Source organism: Aedes albopictus, chromosome 3, assembly GCF_035046485.1.
Source record: "Aedes albopictus strain Foshan chromosome 3, AalbF5, whole genome shotgun sequence".
NCBI lineage: Eukaryota > Metazoa > Arthropoda > Insecta > Diptera > Culicidae > Aedes > Aedes albopictus.
The window spans coordinates 293981783-294000355 of record NC_085138.1 but is presented as its reverse complement, the minus strand read 5'-3'; the positions used below and the strand labels follow the sequence as shown (position 1 = coordinate 294000355).

The following is an 18573-nucleotide window of genomic DNA, read 5'->3' as shown; positions in this document are numbered from 1 at the left end:
GATTTTTTTATTCAATTTCTAATTGATTGAGTTAGTATTTTGATTGCTCATTCGCTATTGGAACAAGTAGTGAACGTTAAAGTTTTCCAAGTAAGTTTAGAATCATGTTTTACAACTATTGTATCATTCATCTAATTTCGTGTTTCGAGTTCGAAGAAACTCTATGGTGCTGTAGAGCAAACTTCGGAAGTAGGGAGCTTAGTAGGGAGTTTAAGGGCCACAAATACGTCATAAAAATGACATGATTGAAAATTAATTCTTAATACTTTCTATTTCAGCGGTTAAGGGTAAATTATTTTTATTGACGTATTTAAAACTTCATTTTTCGCTTATTACATTCCATCAAAATTCCAACATAACCCAATTCCAGATCATTCCCTTACCAAAAACCTATCTCCTTTCTATTTATGAGGGCGTCGGTGAGTCGCTGGCACCTCGATAAATAGATATTATCCCTTCCCTTCTATCTCTTCCCATCCACATAACGTGTTTCTTATCGTTTCAGAGAGCGAGCAATGGCGCTTAAGCCTAGGCTTGTTAGCCAGGACACAGTGTAAATGCCTGTGCCCCATCCCTGGAAGCAAAAAGGCCCATGGAGTGACAAAATTTCTTAGCTACGTCACTCCCAACGTTGGTGTTACAATATACTAAATCATTTACACTCCCATCAACACATCTACATGATCAACTCAAATACACTTACACAATCTGAATCTTATCGCTCGCTTATAGTGATTCCCAAATCAACCCACTCCAAATATCCAACTCCTTGATACCTATGGGGGCGCCGGTGAGTCGCTGGCCTTTCATAAAGTAGGTGTCATATCATCACATCCTTTCCTATCCTCGTAACGGAGAAGATGGACGTGGCCGGCAATGGAAGTTTTCATGTCTTTTTTACTTCAACCTCTGATTGGATAGCTGTTCCTTCCCAAATAGCATTCCATAAGCAATCGGAATAGGAGTATTAAAGCATTAGCATGACAACTTTCAGTATGCAATCTACGAATTACTCCGTTACCACGCAACGCAACGCAACGCAACGCAATCTGACGCAAAACCTGCTTTCAGCAAATCGAAAGGTATGGTATTCAGCTTTCAATTTATGCAAAATGATTTAAAATTGGTTGAACAAATCGCAAGACATGATTGATTTTTAGTAAATTCCACTTTTTCGAAAATTGTAAAACTTGATATTTAACGGAAACTCAAAAACTGTTCTAATTAAATACTTTTGAATAATGGTTTTGAAATCGGCGCTAGATTGTGCTTAATAAATTTTGGTCGTTGACAAAAGTTCACTTATTTCGTTCTATTTTGTAAACTAGTGATATTTTCAATAAAATCAGCTACAATGCGCATGATTCCGAAGAAGAAAATAAAAATGCTACGTTAGCTAAATTCTTACAGGAAATTACTGCATTACAGCAATATTCGAAAGGCCGAGTTCGAAAACTTTGATTCCTTATCAAGATATTGCATAGCTAGGTTTTCGGAAAAATCGATATTTCTATGTAAAATTTGATTTCATTGCCATGCAAATCGTTAAGAATAATCACATAATTGATTTACGGCAAAAATACTTCTATTAAATCAAAATTTGAGCATTCTCAGTGATTGAAGTCTGTTGATCTGATAGCGATCAACTTCACCCCACTGATCAACTTCCCCCCAGTTGCGGTAACGTATATTACATGAATTGTAGCTTGGTCACGTTCCTATTTTCACTTTTATGTACAAACATTTTTTGAATATTTTAGTTCGAGTGTATTTTGCTTTTGCATGTTTTGGAGAACCAATAAGATACAGTTGCATGTGGCACAGTTAAACATTGCGTGTCACTAGTTCTCTCTTTTGTTCTTCCGCTGATCTTAATAGAGACGTCACTATTTGAGTTGCATAAGATCAGCGGTAAAACAAAAAAGACAACTAGTGACACGTTATGTTTATCTGCACCACCATAGTTTTTTTATTGTCCTTGCCTCACATTATACAAATTCATGCAATGGCAGGCAAAGAAAGCCTTTCAATTAATAACATTGAAAGTGTTGAGCACTTGAGAACATGAATTTGAAGATTTGAAGGCAGGCCAAGTTCCATTGGAAACGTAGAACCACAGAGAAACAGAAGAAGAAGTTCTCTTCTAGGGCACTAGTGGGCGATTGCAATTGACAGCTGCACATAGGCTTAGTACAGCGCCTAAATCTATTCTATTCTATTATATCGAACTAGTTGCCTTAGTGGTGTTTTCTGCTCTGTCCATGATAGAAGGATGGGCACGATGATGGTGGCTTGCGGTTGTTGTTCCTGTTTCAGTCCGATTGAGGGTCCATTTTGAGTTACAGTTCGCCGATATCCAAGTATCCGGGTTTGTTAGAACCATGTGCTCAGGAGAGGATCAATGTCAGCGGCTCTCGAGGAAAGATCATCTGACGAAAGTGCCGGGGCAGGGAATCGAACACATGACCATCCGCTTGTGAAACGAACTTGTGGCCACTGTGCCATGAACTTCAGCAAGATTGGTTTCATATTCTACAAACATTAAAAGTTTGGGGTCACCCCCTCAAAACATGTCATTTTTTTGGGCCCATATCTCTGCCAATTTGCGTCAGATTTCAAATCCCTATGTCTCATTCAAAAGATAATAAGTCAAAGCAACTTTGAACATGATTTAGGTGAAACTTTTACAAAAAAAAAAAAAAAAATATACGTTAACTTAACCCAAATTTGCGAAATTTTCTAAAAATGAATATAAACTTTCGGCAGTGTCGCTGGAAATTGGGTCGACCAAATTTTATGAAGAGAGCGGTAATATAACCTATTTTCTATTATCTTTTAACTGCTTTTTGCCGAACTTGGCTAAAAAATCTAAGAAAAAAGTTATTAAGTAACTAAGCTTTTGATGTCATCGATCAAAAGTTTGGGGTCACCCCTCAAAATGATGTATCAGCTAAAAGTTAGGGGTCACTATCGTAAGACATGGGAATGTGATTTGTTGATATCTCTGTCATCTTTCAATCAATTTGAATTCTTCTTGGCCTTTTTGAAACATAATGAATGGTACTTATTGCATAGCCATTGAACTACACATATTTGTTAAAATTTACGTACTAAAACTTAGCGTAAAATTGCCACATTTTTTGAAATGTGGTGAAATGTGTTAACTTTACATAGCATTTTTATATCGAAATCGGACGCAAATTGGTGGAGATGTGGGCCTAAAAAAATTACATGTTTTGATCGGGAGTGTATATTAGCGTTCTAAACCAACTGTGCAGTGGAGCGGACCTGGTGTGATGGTTAGAACGCTTGACTATCACGCCAAGGACCTGGGATCGAATCCCACTCCCGACAAACTCACAAAATGTGAGTTCTTCCTTCGGAAGGGAAGTAAAGCGTGGGTCCCGAGATGAACTAGCCTAGGGCTAAAAATCGCATTAATACAAATAAAAAAAAGCAACTGTGCATAATTTGGAAGCGATTGGTTGCGTCCCCGTATTCGGCATTGCGATTGAAATTTGTATGGAAGTTAGTATGGGCAAACGTCTTTTGTCTAATACCATTGTTAGATATGGTCAATCTTTATTGGAATCGGAACTTAAACTAATTATTACAAAGTAATTTTCATCTACGGTTACTCTGATGATTGTTTGGTCGGTTGCGTTGCACCGACGATTTGACGCCGCAGATCGAGTCGTCGCGTTGAACGCAACACGTCGCCGAAATGATAGTCGCCGCTCCAGATGCAATACGCCACAACCATGTAAGTAATGACGTTAAGGTATAGCCTAGGGTATGCCGAAAACCTTTCCCGAAGACCGCAAAATGATCCGACGCTTGTGAAAAAAAGTTATTCGCTTGGTAACTTAGACCAAAAATTGAGATTTTATTATTGATGTTATTCCTTTACATGTTAAATGTTAAGCACCACTGGGCAATCTGTACGTTTTAACGTGTCGGATCACCAAGCGGTCTTCGGCAAAGTTTTTGGCATATCCTAGGCTATACTTCAACGTCATTAGTTTGATCGTATTAGACAAAAAATTCAATTTATATTATTCTCATAAATTGTAAAAGCACGTTTTCCCATACTCATTTCCATACAAATTTAAATCGCAATTCGGAATACGGGGAAACAACCAATCGATCCCAAATTTTGCTTGAAGGAATCGAAAAAGCTTTGTTTCAAAAAATCGACTTTGTTGACCAAGTCTAATATATCACCTGTTCACTTTAAACCTTTTTTTCTCAGATTCTCCGTGACACATCAAATTATCAATCCACATACAAAATCAAGTCTTCAATCCAAAAATGAGCCAAATTGATGAAGATTTAAAGGTTTATCAAATCAATTTTGTGTTTTTTTTAACCATTTTCTCAGAAATTTACTCTAAAATCTTCAAAATTGCACCGAAAAGGTACCGGAAATACCGTTAGGATATAGTTAGAACAATACTCTACAACTTTGCTGAACACACTACGGTGTTTAAATTGCGCATTTCAAAGTTATTAAACAATTTTCGTAAAAAATCACGAAAAAACACATTATTTTTACGATTTTACATATAAAAGTTATGCAATTTTACATTTTTTTACGTGACTAACTTTATTAGCTATTACTCTTTTGTGTTACGAACATTTCGTCAATACATTGTTTTTGTGTAGGAATTTGTTTTCATTGACTAATTAACAAAAGTATGCCACGTTGATACTAAAAATCGAACATAGTTGCCAGCACGAATTAAAACAAAGTTCCCATGATTAAGACGTCATGCCATCATATTCTAATGTCTCTTGATTCATGTATCAGAAATGGTGCAGATTATAAAGCTCGAGCCTGTGGATCAGAAGGTCCCAGGTTCAAGCACAAATACATGATAAACTTTTTTTTTTCTTTCTTTGAATCTGCCATGTCTTACATGCAATCTCTTAAATAATAATGATCGGGACCTGCCAATTAAGCCCATTCCAGAACTAGCTAGATATTTGGTTTACTTGTTGATAAGAAGTCGTGTGGACGAGATCAGCTGGGCGACATATTGAGCATCTGACTAACCTTCCGTAACTCGCGCGGTTGGCCACCAATACTTCCAGTTTTACAACTTATAGCTGGATCGAGACGCAAAAAAATCCTATTCCAGGGCTCGAACCTTCAATCTTCGGATCGACAGTCTCATGCTCAACCATCGGCACCAATTTGAAACTGATGCAAATGAGACAAAGAAGTGTAATGACGTTTTAATTATGGGTAACTTTGTTTTATTTCGTGCTGGCAACTCTATTTTTCCCAGAGTTGCTACAGGAGATATTCCTGGGGTTTCAACTGGAGCTCTTCCAAGAATTTCTTAAGGTGTTTTTCACGTAATTTCTACATGAGTTCCTCCCGGGAATTCCTACGGAAGCTTTCCTCTGGAGTATCTCAGTTTTTTTTTAGAATAGATTCAGGAATTTCCCCTATATTTTTTCCCGGAATTCCTGGAATTTTTACAGGAGTTATTTCAGATATTTCTCATGGATTTCTTTTCGTGATTTCTTTCAGAGCTTTACCAGGTTTTCCTAGAAGTTGTTTACCGGATTTCTTGCAGTGAAATTATGTTTAATAGATTTTCTCAAGATTATTCAGATCAGAGCTCTTCTAGGAGTCCTTACCAGAACTTCTCTCGAGATTCTGAATGCTCCTCTATGATTTTTGATAGTTTTTCCTGGAGTTCTTGCAGGGGTTTTTCCAGCAGAATTTATTCGAAATGTCTCTTGGGATAAATTACGGAACTTCCAGTAAGAAATTCCCAGAGAAATATCGGAAAAAAAATTTAGATGAAACCTCGCAAAAAACTTCACTGACATAATCTGGGACATCTCGGCAAAAAGTTCTGAGAGTAGCCCCAGAAGAAAATATTCAGGAAATTCAGAGGGAAACTGGGAAATCCTCTGAGTGAAATCCCGGTAGGAACAACGGGCGCAATCCCGCGAGGAAATCCAAGAGGAATGTCGGAAAACTCTCTGCAAAAAATACCTGGAAGAACTTCTTCAAAAATCCCAAGGTAAACTGTTGGAAAATTATCTCGGAAAACCACTAAGAAAAAATCCTGAATAAATCCTGATAAATTTCGGAACGATCTCCGTGCACACTTAAATGAAACAACACAGCGCACGAGTAACTTTCACGCAGCGAGCGAAAAGACATAGGATTTTTCACTCATATTTGTGTACGACACAAAAAATGTGCTGATCCGGTGATACACAAATCTGCGAAAAAATTCTTTTGTCTTTTCGGTCGCTGCGTGAAAGTTACTCGTTTTTCTGTGTACATCGAGTTCTGCGTGTGGGGAATCCAACGAGAAGCTCTGGAAATATATCGGAAAATTCTCTGGAAAATCCCGGCAGGCTCCAGAAATGACCTTGTAAAAAACTCCTGGACAAATTGTGAGAGAGGAATTCTGGTAGAACATCTCCCAGAGATCCCGAAAGAACACCGAAAAAATCAAGGAACGAACTATTAATAGAAACAATTTATAGGACAAACTGGTGAAAAGAAGAAAAAAACTCCGACTAAAATACTCCAGGAAAAAAACAAACCTTGAATGAATTCAATGAAGAACTCGCAAGAGGAATTCTGGGAGAAGCTGAGAATGAATTTAAAGGATGGATAGGATTTCGAAATCTCAATATTACTACACTACCAGCACGGAGTACAGACACGCATGTTCAGTTTTGACTCTGTGTAAGGAATTTAAAGGTTAGGGGCATCCATTTAGTACATCACGCTAAAAATGGAAATGTTCAACCCCCCTCCCCCCTACGTACGGAGTTTTCCTTTATTTAATACATTGCTTGCCACACTTTTCAGAACCCCCCCCCTCTAAGCGTGAGGTACTATATGGATGCCCCCTTATGTGATCTGTGGGATTACTGATTTTCCAGTTTTTTTTTTTTATAGTTGACATCCTGAATCATTTCTTTATAAAGAAATTTTTGAAGGGAATGTTTAAGCAATTTGTTGCAATTGACCTAAAAAACTCTGGGAAAATCTAGAAGAATCCCTAATCGATTTTTGTTTTGTTTTCACTTGTGAGAATTCAGCAATTTTGTAAATTGCATGAATAATAAATCTAGTTCATGAAAAGTTTTAAAAAAATATAATACTTGGGCTGAATTTTGTATAACAAATTTTCAGAATTTCAACCTGGAAACCCCAGTAAATTTTATTTTTTTCTTATGAGTAGCCACCCTGGAAATTAAATGCGCTTAGGTCTCAGAGCATATAATAACTACATATTAAAATAATACTTTGAAATTGACGCATTCTACTAGCAAATGTTATCTTCTCCTGCACTTAACATGCCATTGAAGCAGCTACCCTACATCTTTATTTTTCTTCATCTTATTTCCGGTCACCCGACACCGTTAGGCATCAGCTGTAGTTTAACTTCCGCCTATTTCTGGTATTATTCCTAAATACGAACGGAAAGACCAGGGAGACATTCACACACCTGATTTTATTGATAGCTCATCGTTGATTTTCAAACTGCAGCTTTGAGTAGCTGAAATTGGTATTGCACGCACACAATTGGTTTACGAACGTTCTTTTAGATCAGGTGTGATGAGTTTATCTGATTGATTTCGGGTTTGATGACAAAAAAGAATACTCACCTGGCAGCACGGGAACAACGGCGACGCTGGTTTCCTTATTAACCACCCCGTTCTCCAGCGTTAGGGCACGAATCCGGATGCTCGGCAGGCTAGATCCGAAATCGTTGTGGGCACTGACGGTCACGGTGTACATGGTGAACGGTTCTAGGTTGCTAACTATGGCCGAGCTTTGATCGGCCGACACTTGAATGCTTATCAAACTATCTTTGGTGGTGGCGTTCGCCAGGAAGTCCTGATCGAACGAGTGCAACTTGGTTGCATTGATTTGGTAGTACTTGACGGTTTTGGCTAGCCGTTCCGGTGGGGACCAGCTGACCTGGAGCGAACGCTCCGTAAGCGCTTCAACGGAAATGGCTTGCGGTTCGGATGGGAGCTTTTGGATGTTGTCCAGAATGCACTGCAGCCCGGGGAGTGTGTGCTGGACGCAGGATACTCGAGATTTCAGCAGGTCGGTGAAGGGGGTGTACTCGCCGCGGCACATGTCCTGGCAGAGATCGGGAATGCCTTTTTCCAAGCAACATGGCACGTGGTTCCGTCCGTCAGCCATGCACCGTACAATGTTGGGGAAGTCCTTTTCGCATTGCTCCGGTTCCACTCCGGTGGCTCCATCCAAAATGTTATGCAGCACACAGAATCCCAAGCACGCTTCACTGACATTGTTGGCTTGGCAGCAACCGGTGAAGTCATGTGTAATGGGTGGCACTCCGTCGGGTGTTATCTCTTCATCTTCGTTGTCGTCCTCGTCCTCGTCCTCGTCGTCGGATGTTGGCTCTGCATTGGACCGGGAAGTAGTTGACTCGGATGTTCCTGCTGCTGTTGTGCTTGTGGCGTCGGTGGTATTTGCTTTCTTTGCCTTTTTGACTGTGAATTAGAGGTGGAAAATAAGCACCGTCGGGGGTGCAGGTGAAACAGGTTAGTTGGCAGATCGTCGAGGGAGAGATTTTAATCACGAAACTTTCTCGTTTATAGTTATCTGGCTGCTTTACGAGTTCCGAGGGTGGTGGGTTGATTGTTTGAATGAGGGGCCACACAGCGATTTTATGTAAATTTAGTTTGTGAACTTGTGTTTCACCAAAGGTCGTTGTTGTCTGTTACATACAGGGTGCGGCAGGAAAAAATGCGAAAAGTTCAAGGCACTATTACACGCTAAATATGGGATATATATGACTATTTTTTCATGACAGTGTATCAGTCAATGTCTATATTCTAGCACTGAAAAATAAAAATGAACACATTTGATGTTTAACATGTGATAATGTAGGCCTAATTAGCGGATATCAATAAACTGCGCGCCCAATGGTCATTAAACAAAATGACTATAACAGTAACAAAATTAGCTCATATTCGATGAACAACCAGATCACACTGATCCAGAGCCATGTAGTTTCACATACCAGATGAAATAAGTACATATATTTGATGATATTGTAGAGAAAATCAAAATTTTGGTTTTATCAGATGCGAAATTTAGCGACCTGTGCGATTTTCTGCGGTTTGAAAATTGTTGTTGTCTTCATCTTCAAGCGCCGCCCTGTAAAGGTTAGTGACCAAAATGGGAATTTTTTTAATTAAGTTTTCAGAAAACTAGCCTATTATAGATCATGGAACGTTGAAACACAGATTGGTTAATGTCAAATGGACGAAAATGAGGTTTGAAGTTGAAAAACACTTTCGCATTTTTTCCTGCCGCATACTGTACAAAGCGTGATTGAATATGCCGTGTTTCTTTTTAATTAGTTTGTTGCGTACTAGAACAGAAAACACAGCAAAGGTGAGGCAAACATACCATGAATAGCAGTAGACTCAAGTAACTACTTAGTGTATGCTCCTTCATGCATAGTGACTACTAGCTATACAGTCTGTCAAGTATGGACTCACAAAAACATACGAGTTGAAAGCAATATCGCAGCAGTAAGGGGCTGTCCATAAACCATGTGGTCTAAAGGGGGGGGGGGGGGGGGGGTTCGGCCAATGACCGTTTTGTATGGACAAATAAAAATTTTTGTATGGACTAATGACCACGCGGGGGGGGGGGGGGGATGAAAAGTCCCAAAAAAATGACCACGTGGTTTATGGACAGCCCCTAATTGATAATTGAAAACGGTTTTGCATTACCTACAATTTGTCAAAGTCTTGTGCAACTATGAAGAGGTCGTAATAAGTATGTGATGTCTTTATTCTTTTGAGCAACTTATGTCGAATTCGTTTTTAAACCTGGGTTGGAACTGGATCGGCGGAAAATATGTAAACAAACAACATCAAACAAACTTTAGTACAAGCGAAACCGAAGTCGGGTTGGGGTTGAAACTGTGATCTGATCCAGTTCCAACCCAGGTTGGAACTGAATCAAAAACGAAAACGACATTAGTAAACATCATCAATGTTTACGTACGTTTATGGTTTACGTCTCGTGTAAATTCCTAATTTTTTAAAAGTGTACTAGTACTACTTATCGGGATTACTCTAGTCTATTGCATGAGATTTCTTCTGATTTAAAGTGTTTTTGTAACTGTTCTGAAACATGGATACAATTTATTCGTCCCTGTGCAGGAATATAGAATTCCCACTGACTGAAGTTTTTTACAAATAAAATGCAAAAAAAAGAACTAGCAACTAGACTAGCAAGGTGGTTGTACTGAGAAACTTCGACATATAGGATCCAGCTGGCAATGCGAGTGGAAAGAGTAACATGTTCTCCTCGAGTTGGTTTGCAAGATAGTAACCTCTTTTTTTCTGCAGCAGCGGTAGCAAAAGTTCAACTCCAACGACAAGGTTCGAGATTTTCCAAGGAATTTTCCCAGCGTACGTCCGTTGTTTTCTTCGTCTTTGTGCAACAAACAGTACCGGATGGCAAAGGATTTTCGTCGAACAACGACGAAGAACACGGTGGGAAATTTGCCGCGGAAGAAAGTAATAATTACCTCTCAGGGGATGGAAACTTCGCACGACCGGATCGCTATTCACTTCGCACACGTAAACATCGCTATCGTTTTGGCGGGCATCCTTAATTAGCAGAACCCAGACGTCGCCGCCGAGCGGGCTCCTACCTTTGGGCGCTGGAAGTAGAGAAAAGAGAAATATGGGGTGAATGAAAGGATGTAGAAGGACAACACTCACCGGAAGTGAGTGAGCAAAGTTGGCTTAAAATTAACTTCCTCATTTTGGTTGAGGGAAATCTGGTACCATGGGATGGGCTTATAGATGACTATAGAATATAACAAAAGATTGTTTGTAGTTTCCTGTTGGGCAATTTCTGGAACAACAGTTCTGAATCGAGTTAAATTTGTTTTGTAGGTGTTTAAAAAAAGTCTTACCCACGATAATGTGGGCTAGTTTTCATTGGGATCGTTTAGTAAAGACAAGTCATTATTAGCACGACCATTGTCATGCTCATTTCTATCTGATTTCTATAAAATCTATCTCAAATACTGTGGATTTGAATAAACGTGTCGAAACTAATCGCACGAGGTATTACCACACATCTTTCATTAAATTTCCCAAGATTATCATACAGTAATATGGGGGATAGAGGCAGCCCTTCAAGGAGAGGCTCTAGGTGGTTTCAGGACACTCTAAAATTCTAAGAGATTCCATAAAACGCTCCTGAAAACCAATGCATCACCCTTGAAACCCTTTAAAGTCCCATAATATGCGTCTGAATACCCCTGTTGCCCTCGAAAACTCCTCGAAATCTGAGATCCAATGAAACGTTTTAGAACACCATCTGAAACTTCCATGAATCTATAAGAACCTTCTGTGACCCTGTAAACGCCCTGAAGCTTTAAAACTCTCTGAATCCCTCGAGAAGCCCTGAAACGCCTCTGAAAGCTATTTGACCCCCTGAATCCCTATGAAACGCAAACATCAAAAACCTTTCCTGCAATCCCAAAAACACTCCTAAAGATCCCTCAGATCCCTTGAGACCCAAATGAGACCCCATAAAATGGCCTTAGAAACCTCTAAAACCAACTGAAATGGCTCTGAAATCCCCTTGTGTATCTCATTACTCTCTGAAAAGTTCCTGAAAACCATCTGGAACGTCACTGAAATCACCATAAACCCCTTAAAACCCAATGAAACGCCTCTGAAACCTCCCAGGACCATCTGAATCATCCCTATAAATCCTGAATTCTCCCTAAGACCCCTTGAAACGCTCTTGAATTCTTCCTGAAACCTTTAAAATGCCCCTGAATCCCCTGGAAACGCCCACTAAAATCGGACAGGTGCGTAGACTTGTTACCTGTTCTGTGGCTTAGTTGGTTAAAACGCCGGTCTAGCGTATACGGAGTCGTGGGTTCGAATCCCACCAGAACGCGATATTCTTCACAATTTCAACTCTCAGTTTGTCAATTAATCAACATACTGTGCATTCCAGTTTCTTCAGGGATTTCTCCTGGTTTTTGTGATACCTCATGGAGTACCTCTTGGGAATGTTCCACTAATTGTTTCTTATACAAGAGTTCTACATTCTTCCAGTAGTTTTGACTGGGATTTCTCCAGAAGCTCATTCAGGGTTTCCTTCTAGAGTTCTCTCAAAACCTCTTCTGGGATAAAGCTGAGAATAGATTCTACAATTTTCTTCAGGAGTTCCTCAAGATATCCCAAAAGTTTCCCGGAAATACTTCTAGAATTACTCCGAGAATTTTTTCACAGTTTTCAAAGAAATTCCCCCAGGAGCTTCCCGAAAATTTTCTCAGTTCACCGGGTAGTCCTCCTGGAGTTTCCCGAATATTAGTGTAAGAGCTTTACAGGCATTCCTCCAAGATTTTTCCGGGAATTTCTTCAGGAGTTATATGGAAATTTTTCCAGTTTTCTCTTGAAGTTCTCAGGGAATTTCTTCTGGATTTCCTAAATAATTCCTCTAGGAGTACTGCTGAAATATCTCCAGGAGTGTCCGAGAATTCCGCACGGAATTTTTCGGGAATCCCTCCATGGCTTTCCCATGAATACCACGGAAATTCCATAAGAAGTTCCTTTTACATTTGCAGTAGAATTCCTCCAGGATTTACGTAAGAGTTTCTCCGTGATTTCCCTGGAAGTGACAACATAGATTATCTGAAAATTCGCTTTAGGTTTTCCACGACTTTTTTTTGTCAGGAGCTCTCCAAGAAATCCTCTAGCAATAATGCATGATTCTCTTCAGGATTTCCCTTGGATTTTCCCCAGAGTTTTTTTTTTTGACAAAATAAATTATGAGCGGGGTGGTTCTATTTCATCAGTCGGTCTTTTCCACATTTTTTTAATTCCTTATGAAGTTACTCGAGTATACTTCAATGAGCTCCACAAAAATCCTCGTGAATTCCCTCAGAAATTCCTCCAGAATGTCTCTTGAAGTTCCTCAAGAATTTCTTTTGAAGTTCCCCCACAAGCTCCTCGAACATTCTTTCAGGAGTTCCTTGAAAATTCCCCCAGGAGTTCTTCGCAAATTCTACCAAGAATTCCTGCAGGAGTTCCTCGACACTTCCTCTAGAAGATCCTTAGAAATTCCTCCTGGAGATTCTCGGAAATTTCTCCAGGAGTTCCTCGGAAATCCTTCCAGGAGTACCTCGGGCTCGGGGATTTCTCCATGAGTTTTTCGAGAATTCCTCTACGAGTTTCTCGGAAATCATTCAAATAGTTCCTCAGAACTCGGGAATGCCTCCAGGAGTTCGACAATTCCTCAAGAAGATCTTCAGAAATTCCTAAAGGAGATCCACGGAAATTCCTCCAAGAGTCCCTTGGGAATTTCTCCAGGAGTTTCTCAGAAATTTCTCCAGAAGTACCTCGAAAATTCCTACAGGAGCATTTCTGCAGAAATTTCTCGGGAATGCCTCCTCGAGTTTCTCGGAAATTCTTCCAAGAGTTCTTCAGGAGTTTGTCGTCAATTACTCCAGAAGGTCTTCAGAAATTACTCCAGGAGTTCTTGGGAAATTCCTCAAGGAGTTCATCGGAAGTTCCTCCAGAGTTCCCCAGAAATTTCTCCAAGAGTTTCTCAGAAATTTTCCGAAGAGTACATCAGGAATTCCTCGAAAATTCCCCCAGAAGATCCTTAGAAATTCCTCCTGGAGAGCCGTGGAAATTCCTCCCGGAGTTCCTCAAAAATTCTTCTAGGATTTCCTCGGGAATTTCTCCAGGAGTTTCTCGAGAATTGCTCCACGGGTTTTCATGAAATTGTTTAAAGCATTCCCCAGAAATTCCTCAATTTCTATAGAAGATCCTCAGAAATTCCTCCTGGAGATACTTGGGAATTCCTGCAGGAGTTCGTTGGGAATTCCCTCACGAGTTTCTCGGAAATTCTTTCAAGAGTTCGTCAGGGATTCCTCCAGAAGTTTCATGAAAATTCTTCCAGGAGTTCCTCAGGAATTTCTCCACGAGTTTCTCGAGAAATCCTCTACGACTTTTTCGGAAATTCTTCAAAGAGTTCCTCAGAAATTCCTCCAGGAATTCCTCGACATTTCCTCCAGAAGATCCTCAAAAATTCCTCTTGGAGACCCTCGGGAATGCTTGCAAGAATTACTTGGGAGTTCCTCCAAGGGTTTCTTCAGGAGTTTCTCGGGTTTTTTTTTTAGGAGTATCTCGGGAACGCCTCCACGAGATTTTCGAAAATTCTTCCAACAGTCTTTCAGAAATTCCTCCAGCAATTCCTCGACAATTCCTCCACAAGATACTCTTCCCCAAAAGTTCCTCGGAAATTTCTCCAAGAGTTTCTCGGAAAATCCTCACCTTTTTTTTTTTTTTTTAAATTCCTGAAGAAGATCTTAAGAAATTTCTTCTGGTGATCTTCGAGAATTTCTTCAGGAGTTTGTTGGGAATTCATCCAGGGGTGCATTGCATATTTTTCCAGGCATTTCTCCTGGAATTCCTTCAGAAAATCCTCGGAAATTCCTACTTAAGATCTTCGGACATTACCATGTAATGCAATCAATCTTTTTTCATACGAATACGAACTCGAATTCGAATCCGGCCTTGCAAGAAATCATTTAGTTTTACGCTTTTGTATATCTACCTGTCAGTTTTACACCAGGATAAATCTCTGTTATAGGCATTGTCCAGTTTTGCACTAAAACATTTACGACTGGAAACGGAAGCATGTGATCAGCACAAGATTGTTCACAAAAACTACAAATCACAACTAATCGAACCAATGATCATTCTAAAATATTTGGCAGCATTCATTTATTACATAATACTAATATCGTCATTCAACTCCTCCTCCACCCAACGTAACGATTTTTTGTATGAAAATCCTAAAATGTTTGTATGGATCGTAACGCTCGGCTATACTCTCCCCACCCCCAAGAGCGTTACGTAATTTGTGGATCAAAATGAAACCTGGTGCGGGTAGCGTTGGCACGCAACACGACGAAGTCTGCTTTCTTCCTCTTGGTTGTGCGTAATTGATTGGCGCATAAATTACTCGATGAAACAAAAACTTTTTCAAATATCCGGACATCACTTGTCCTTTATCCTAACCTGAGATGAATAAGGGGATTTTTTTTATTCCCGTACGGGTTTGGGCCGAAGGGTCTCAGATTTTCATAAAACGTTTTCCACAGGCAGGGCTCATGGATATATGAACAAAAAAAAATGAGGAAAATTCAGGGTCGCCTATTTTCCCGGAAAACTCAGGTTGAATTTTTTTGTTTTCCTCTGACACTACTCACTTTAAAAAATCATAACTCAAGAACGAAGCATCGTAGAAACAAAGTTTTTATTCAAAAAATTGAAGCAAGTTTTCTCAAAAATCAAAAAAAAAAAATATGAACTGGAAAAAGTTTCCTACAAAATTTTCCACAGTTGAGAAAATTCGTAAAGAAAAGCCGGGAAAACTATGCCCGAACTCGTGGAAAATTTTCGAAAAAATATTTTTGAGAAGGTTATTTTATAAGCTTTAATCGCTGAAATTTTTGGAAAGCATTTTTTTCGTTTTTGAGTTATGGCCAATTTGGTTGAAAAATGTCTAAATGTGCCATAAAAGCCCTTTCTGTGAAAAGTCATAACTCAAGAACGAAGCATCGTAGAAACAAAGTTTTTTAATGAAAATGAAAACAAAATTTCTCAGGAATCCAAAAATATATGAAATGGAAGCAGTTTTCCACAAAATTTTTCACCGTTGAAAAAAAATCATAAAGAAAAGCCGGAAAAACTATTCCCGAACTCGTGGAAAATTAAAAAAAAAAATGTTTTTGAGAAGGTAATTTCATAAGCTTTGATCGCTGAAATTTTTGGAATGCACTTAATTTTCGTTCCTGAGTTATGGCAAATTTTGTGAAAAATGACCATATAATATAGGCGTACATGGTCATTTTCACATAATTGACCATAACTCAGTAACGAGAAAAACGTACATTTCAAAAAATTTCAGCGATCAAAGCATATAAAACTACATTCCCAAAAATATTATTTTTTTATTATTTCCACGAGTTCGGACATAGTTTTTCCGGCTTTTCTTTATGAACTTTCTCAACGGTGGAAAATTCTGTGGAAAACTTTTTCCACTTCGTATTTTTTTTTGGATTCCTGAGAAAATTTGCTTTCATTTTCATTAAAAAACTTTGTTTCTACGATGCTTCGTTCTTGAGTTATGATTTTTCAAAGAAAAGGCTTTTATGGCACATTTGGACATTTTTCAACAAAATTGGCCATAACTCAAAAACGAAAAAAAAGTGCATTCCAAAAATTTCAGCGATAAAAGCTTATAAAATAACCTTCTCAAAAATATTTTTTCGAAAATTTTACACGAGTTCGGGCATAGTTTTTCTTTACGCATTTTCTCAACTGTGGAAAATTTTGTGGAAAACTTTTTCCAGTTCATATTTTTTTTGGATCTCTGAGAAAATTTGCTTCCCTTTTCTAAAAAAAAAACTTTGTTTCTACCATGCTTCGTTCTTGAGTTATGATTTTTCAAAGTAAGTAGTGTTGGGGGAAAACAAAAAAAAATCCACCTAAGTTTTCCGGGAAAATAGGCGACCCTGAATTTTCCTCAATTTTTTCTGTTCATATATCCATGAGCCCTACCTGTGGAAAACGTTTCATGAAAATCTGAGACCCTTCGGCCCGATTTGTACGATAATAAAAAAAAGCCCATAAACAATCTCAGACAAGTAGGATAAGGAGAGGTAAACCGGTCCATAAGCTCTCTAGCTCTTACGCTGCATCCCTCTAATTAGTTTTAACAGAGATTTTTCAATTTATGCCGAAATTTTATCATATTTGTTCGTTGTGCAATGTACATAAGTGTGTATGGATTGTTGTTTTCATCATCAGTAAATCACACTTGTTATCACACGTGAGTGGTAGTAAAAAAAATGACAACAACTGTTTATTACCTCCTATCAAAATCTAGTAGAAAAGCTATTGGCAATTCAACCCCTTACTCATATCACCTAGCGGTAAGGCTACTAAAAGCATCGAAAACAAACCCATATGTGCAGCAGGGCTGTGCTAAAACGATATACATAGACAAGCTGCCTGATTCACATCGGATAGGGCCACTGATTGGTACAAGATACAAGAAGTTTCCCGCAAACTGCATCATCGCTTCCTTCACGATGACGCGCGTGCATTACCGTTTACGGGAGGCAATCACCGTTCCCGAGAAGTGTCAATCACGTACCATACATCCATACATCCAGCAGGGCGAAGCTTTTATGCCGTTCGATACTTGCGCTGCGGAGGTGAACCCACAGTAATGGTGACGACGATGAACGTGTCCCGGAGAATGATTACGACCGGAGTAAGGATATATGTTACTCAGGTAGCGAATGATATCCTTGTTATCGTACGTTGAAAAGCGTCTTTCCATCTCCATCTACCGTACTGGGAAGCGAGCACATGCGACGATGCGATGATGGGAGATGAACGAGATCACGAAAATTGCTTGATAGCGAAACTTGGACTAGTAGTGTGACTAGTGAGTGAGTGAGGGTCTCAGATGCGTTCGCCCGATGGGAAGTGTGATTCGATATTTTCCTGGGCACATAATCGAGCGTGATACTGTTTGCCGTGGAAGAGGATAGGGTTGGAGAAAGATTTGGTTTATGTCAACATTTGCTTGTGGTTCACCACAATATTTCTCCATGGCAAACGGATGTTTGGCTTTGACACTGCTATGTCCCCTCTGCGTCATTACAAGTCTGGCTGGTTTGAAAATGATGAATTTGAGAAAACAATACCACCCAGTCCTTTCGACCACGCTACCATGGAGAGGCAACGATACAATCGTACATTCTGAACGGAGGACACAACTCAGTTGCATAGCAAACGTTCGTTGGGTATTGGGTGTCTCTCATAGTAGAATCCTATCTTCTTTGGGAATACCACAAACCACCGACCGATTGGGGCCGAAAGGTTCAGACAGGCAGAGAGACGAAATCCATCAGCTAGAAGCGATGATGAACTTCTTTACGCTCCAGAAGACCAAAGAAGCGACGACGATGATGAGCTTTGAAACAGTAGCAATTTTAAGCTGCATCTTGTCGTTGTCAGCCGAGCCTCCTAGTGCCATGCCGGTTCCTATCAAGCATACACCACTATCCAGTATGTAGCAGGAAATTCAGAGCAGTACCACCAGCAGGGCAAAGCCATGTGTGCGGTACGCCGGAAAGAAGATTGTTTGTTTTCCATTTCCATTTCTACGGTGGGAGAGCTTTTCAATTGATGTCTGTGACATGTGGCATTTAGACCTGTTCAATAGCCGGAGGTTCAAGATGTGAAGAGTTGAGCCAACCTAATGAGACTCCCAGCGATGAAGACTTGAGCACGTTTGCTAGACCATATTGAGATATATGTATAATTGGGTAATTCTCAGGTTCTATTATATACGGTACAACAACAAAATATGCAGCAGCATGTGGCAAAAAGGAAACGGACTTGAATTGATGATTTACTAAATAGGTGTATCAACTGATCTCTGTCACATTTATTGAATTAATCAATGCAAAA

General features: G+C 39.4%; 1 protein-coding gene across 2 annotated transcripts in view; it reads right to left on the bottom strand.

The window, feature by feature from the left end:
• The window catches only part of LOC109412930 (Ig-like and fibronectin type-III domain-containing protein 1), a 692650-nt gene that overhangs the window by 27956 nt on the left and 646121 nt on the right, over positions 1-18573 (bottom strand). For both annotated transcript variants that reach the window (XM_062861347.1, XM_062861348.1), the window contains 2 exons: positions 10572-10706; positions 7651-8511 (listed from right to left, as the gene is read on the bottom strand). In XM_062861347.1, the coding sequence (XP_062717331.1) occupies positions 7651-8511; positions 10572-10706 (996 nt within the window). The remainder of the gene's footprint in view (positions 1-7650; positions 8512-10571; positions 10707-18573) is intronic.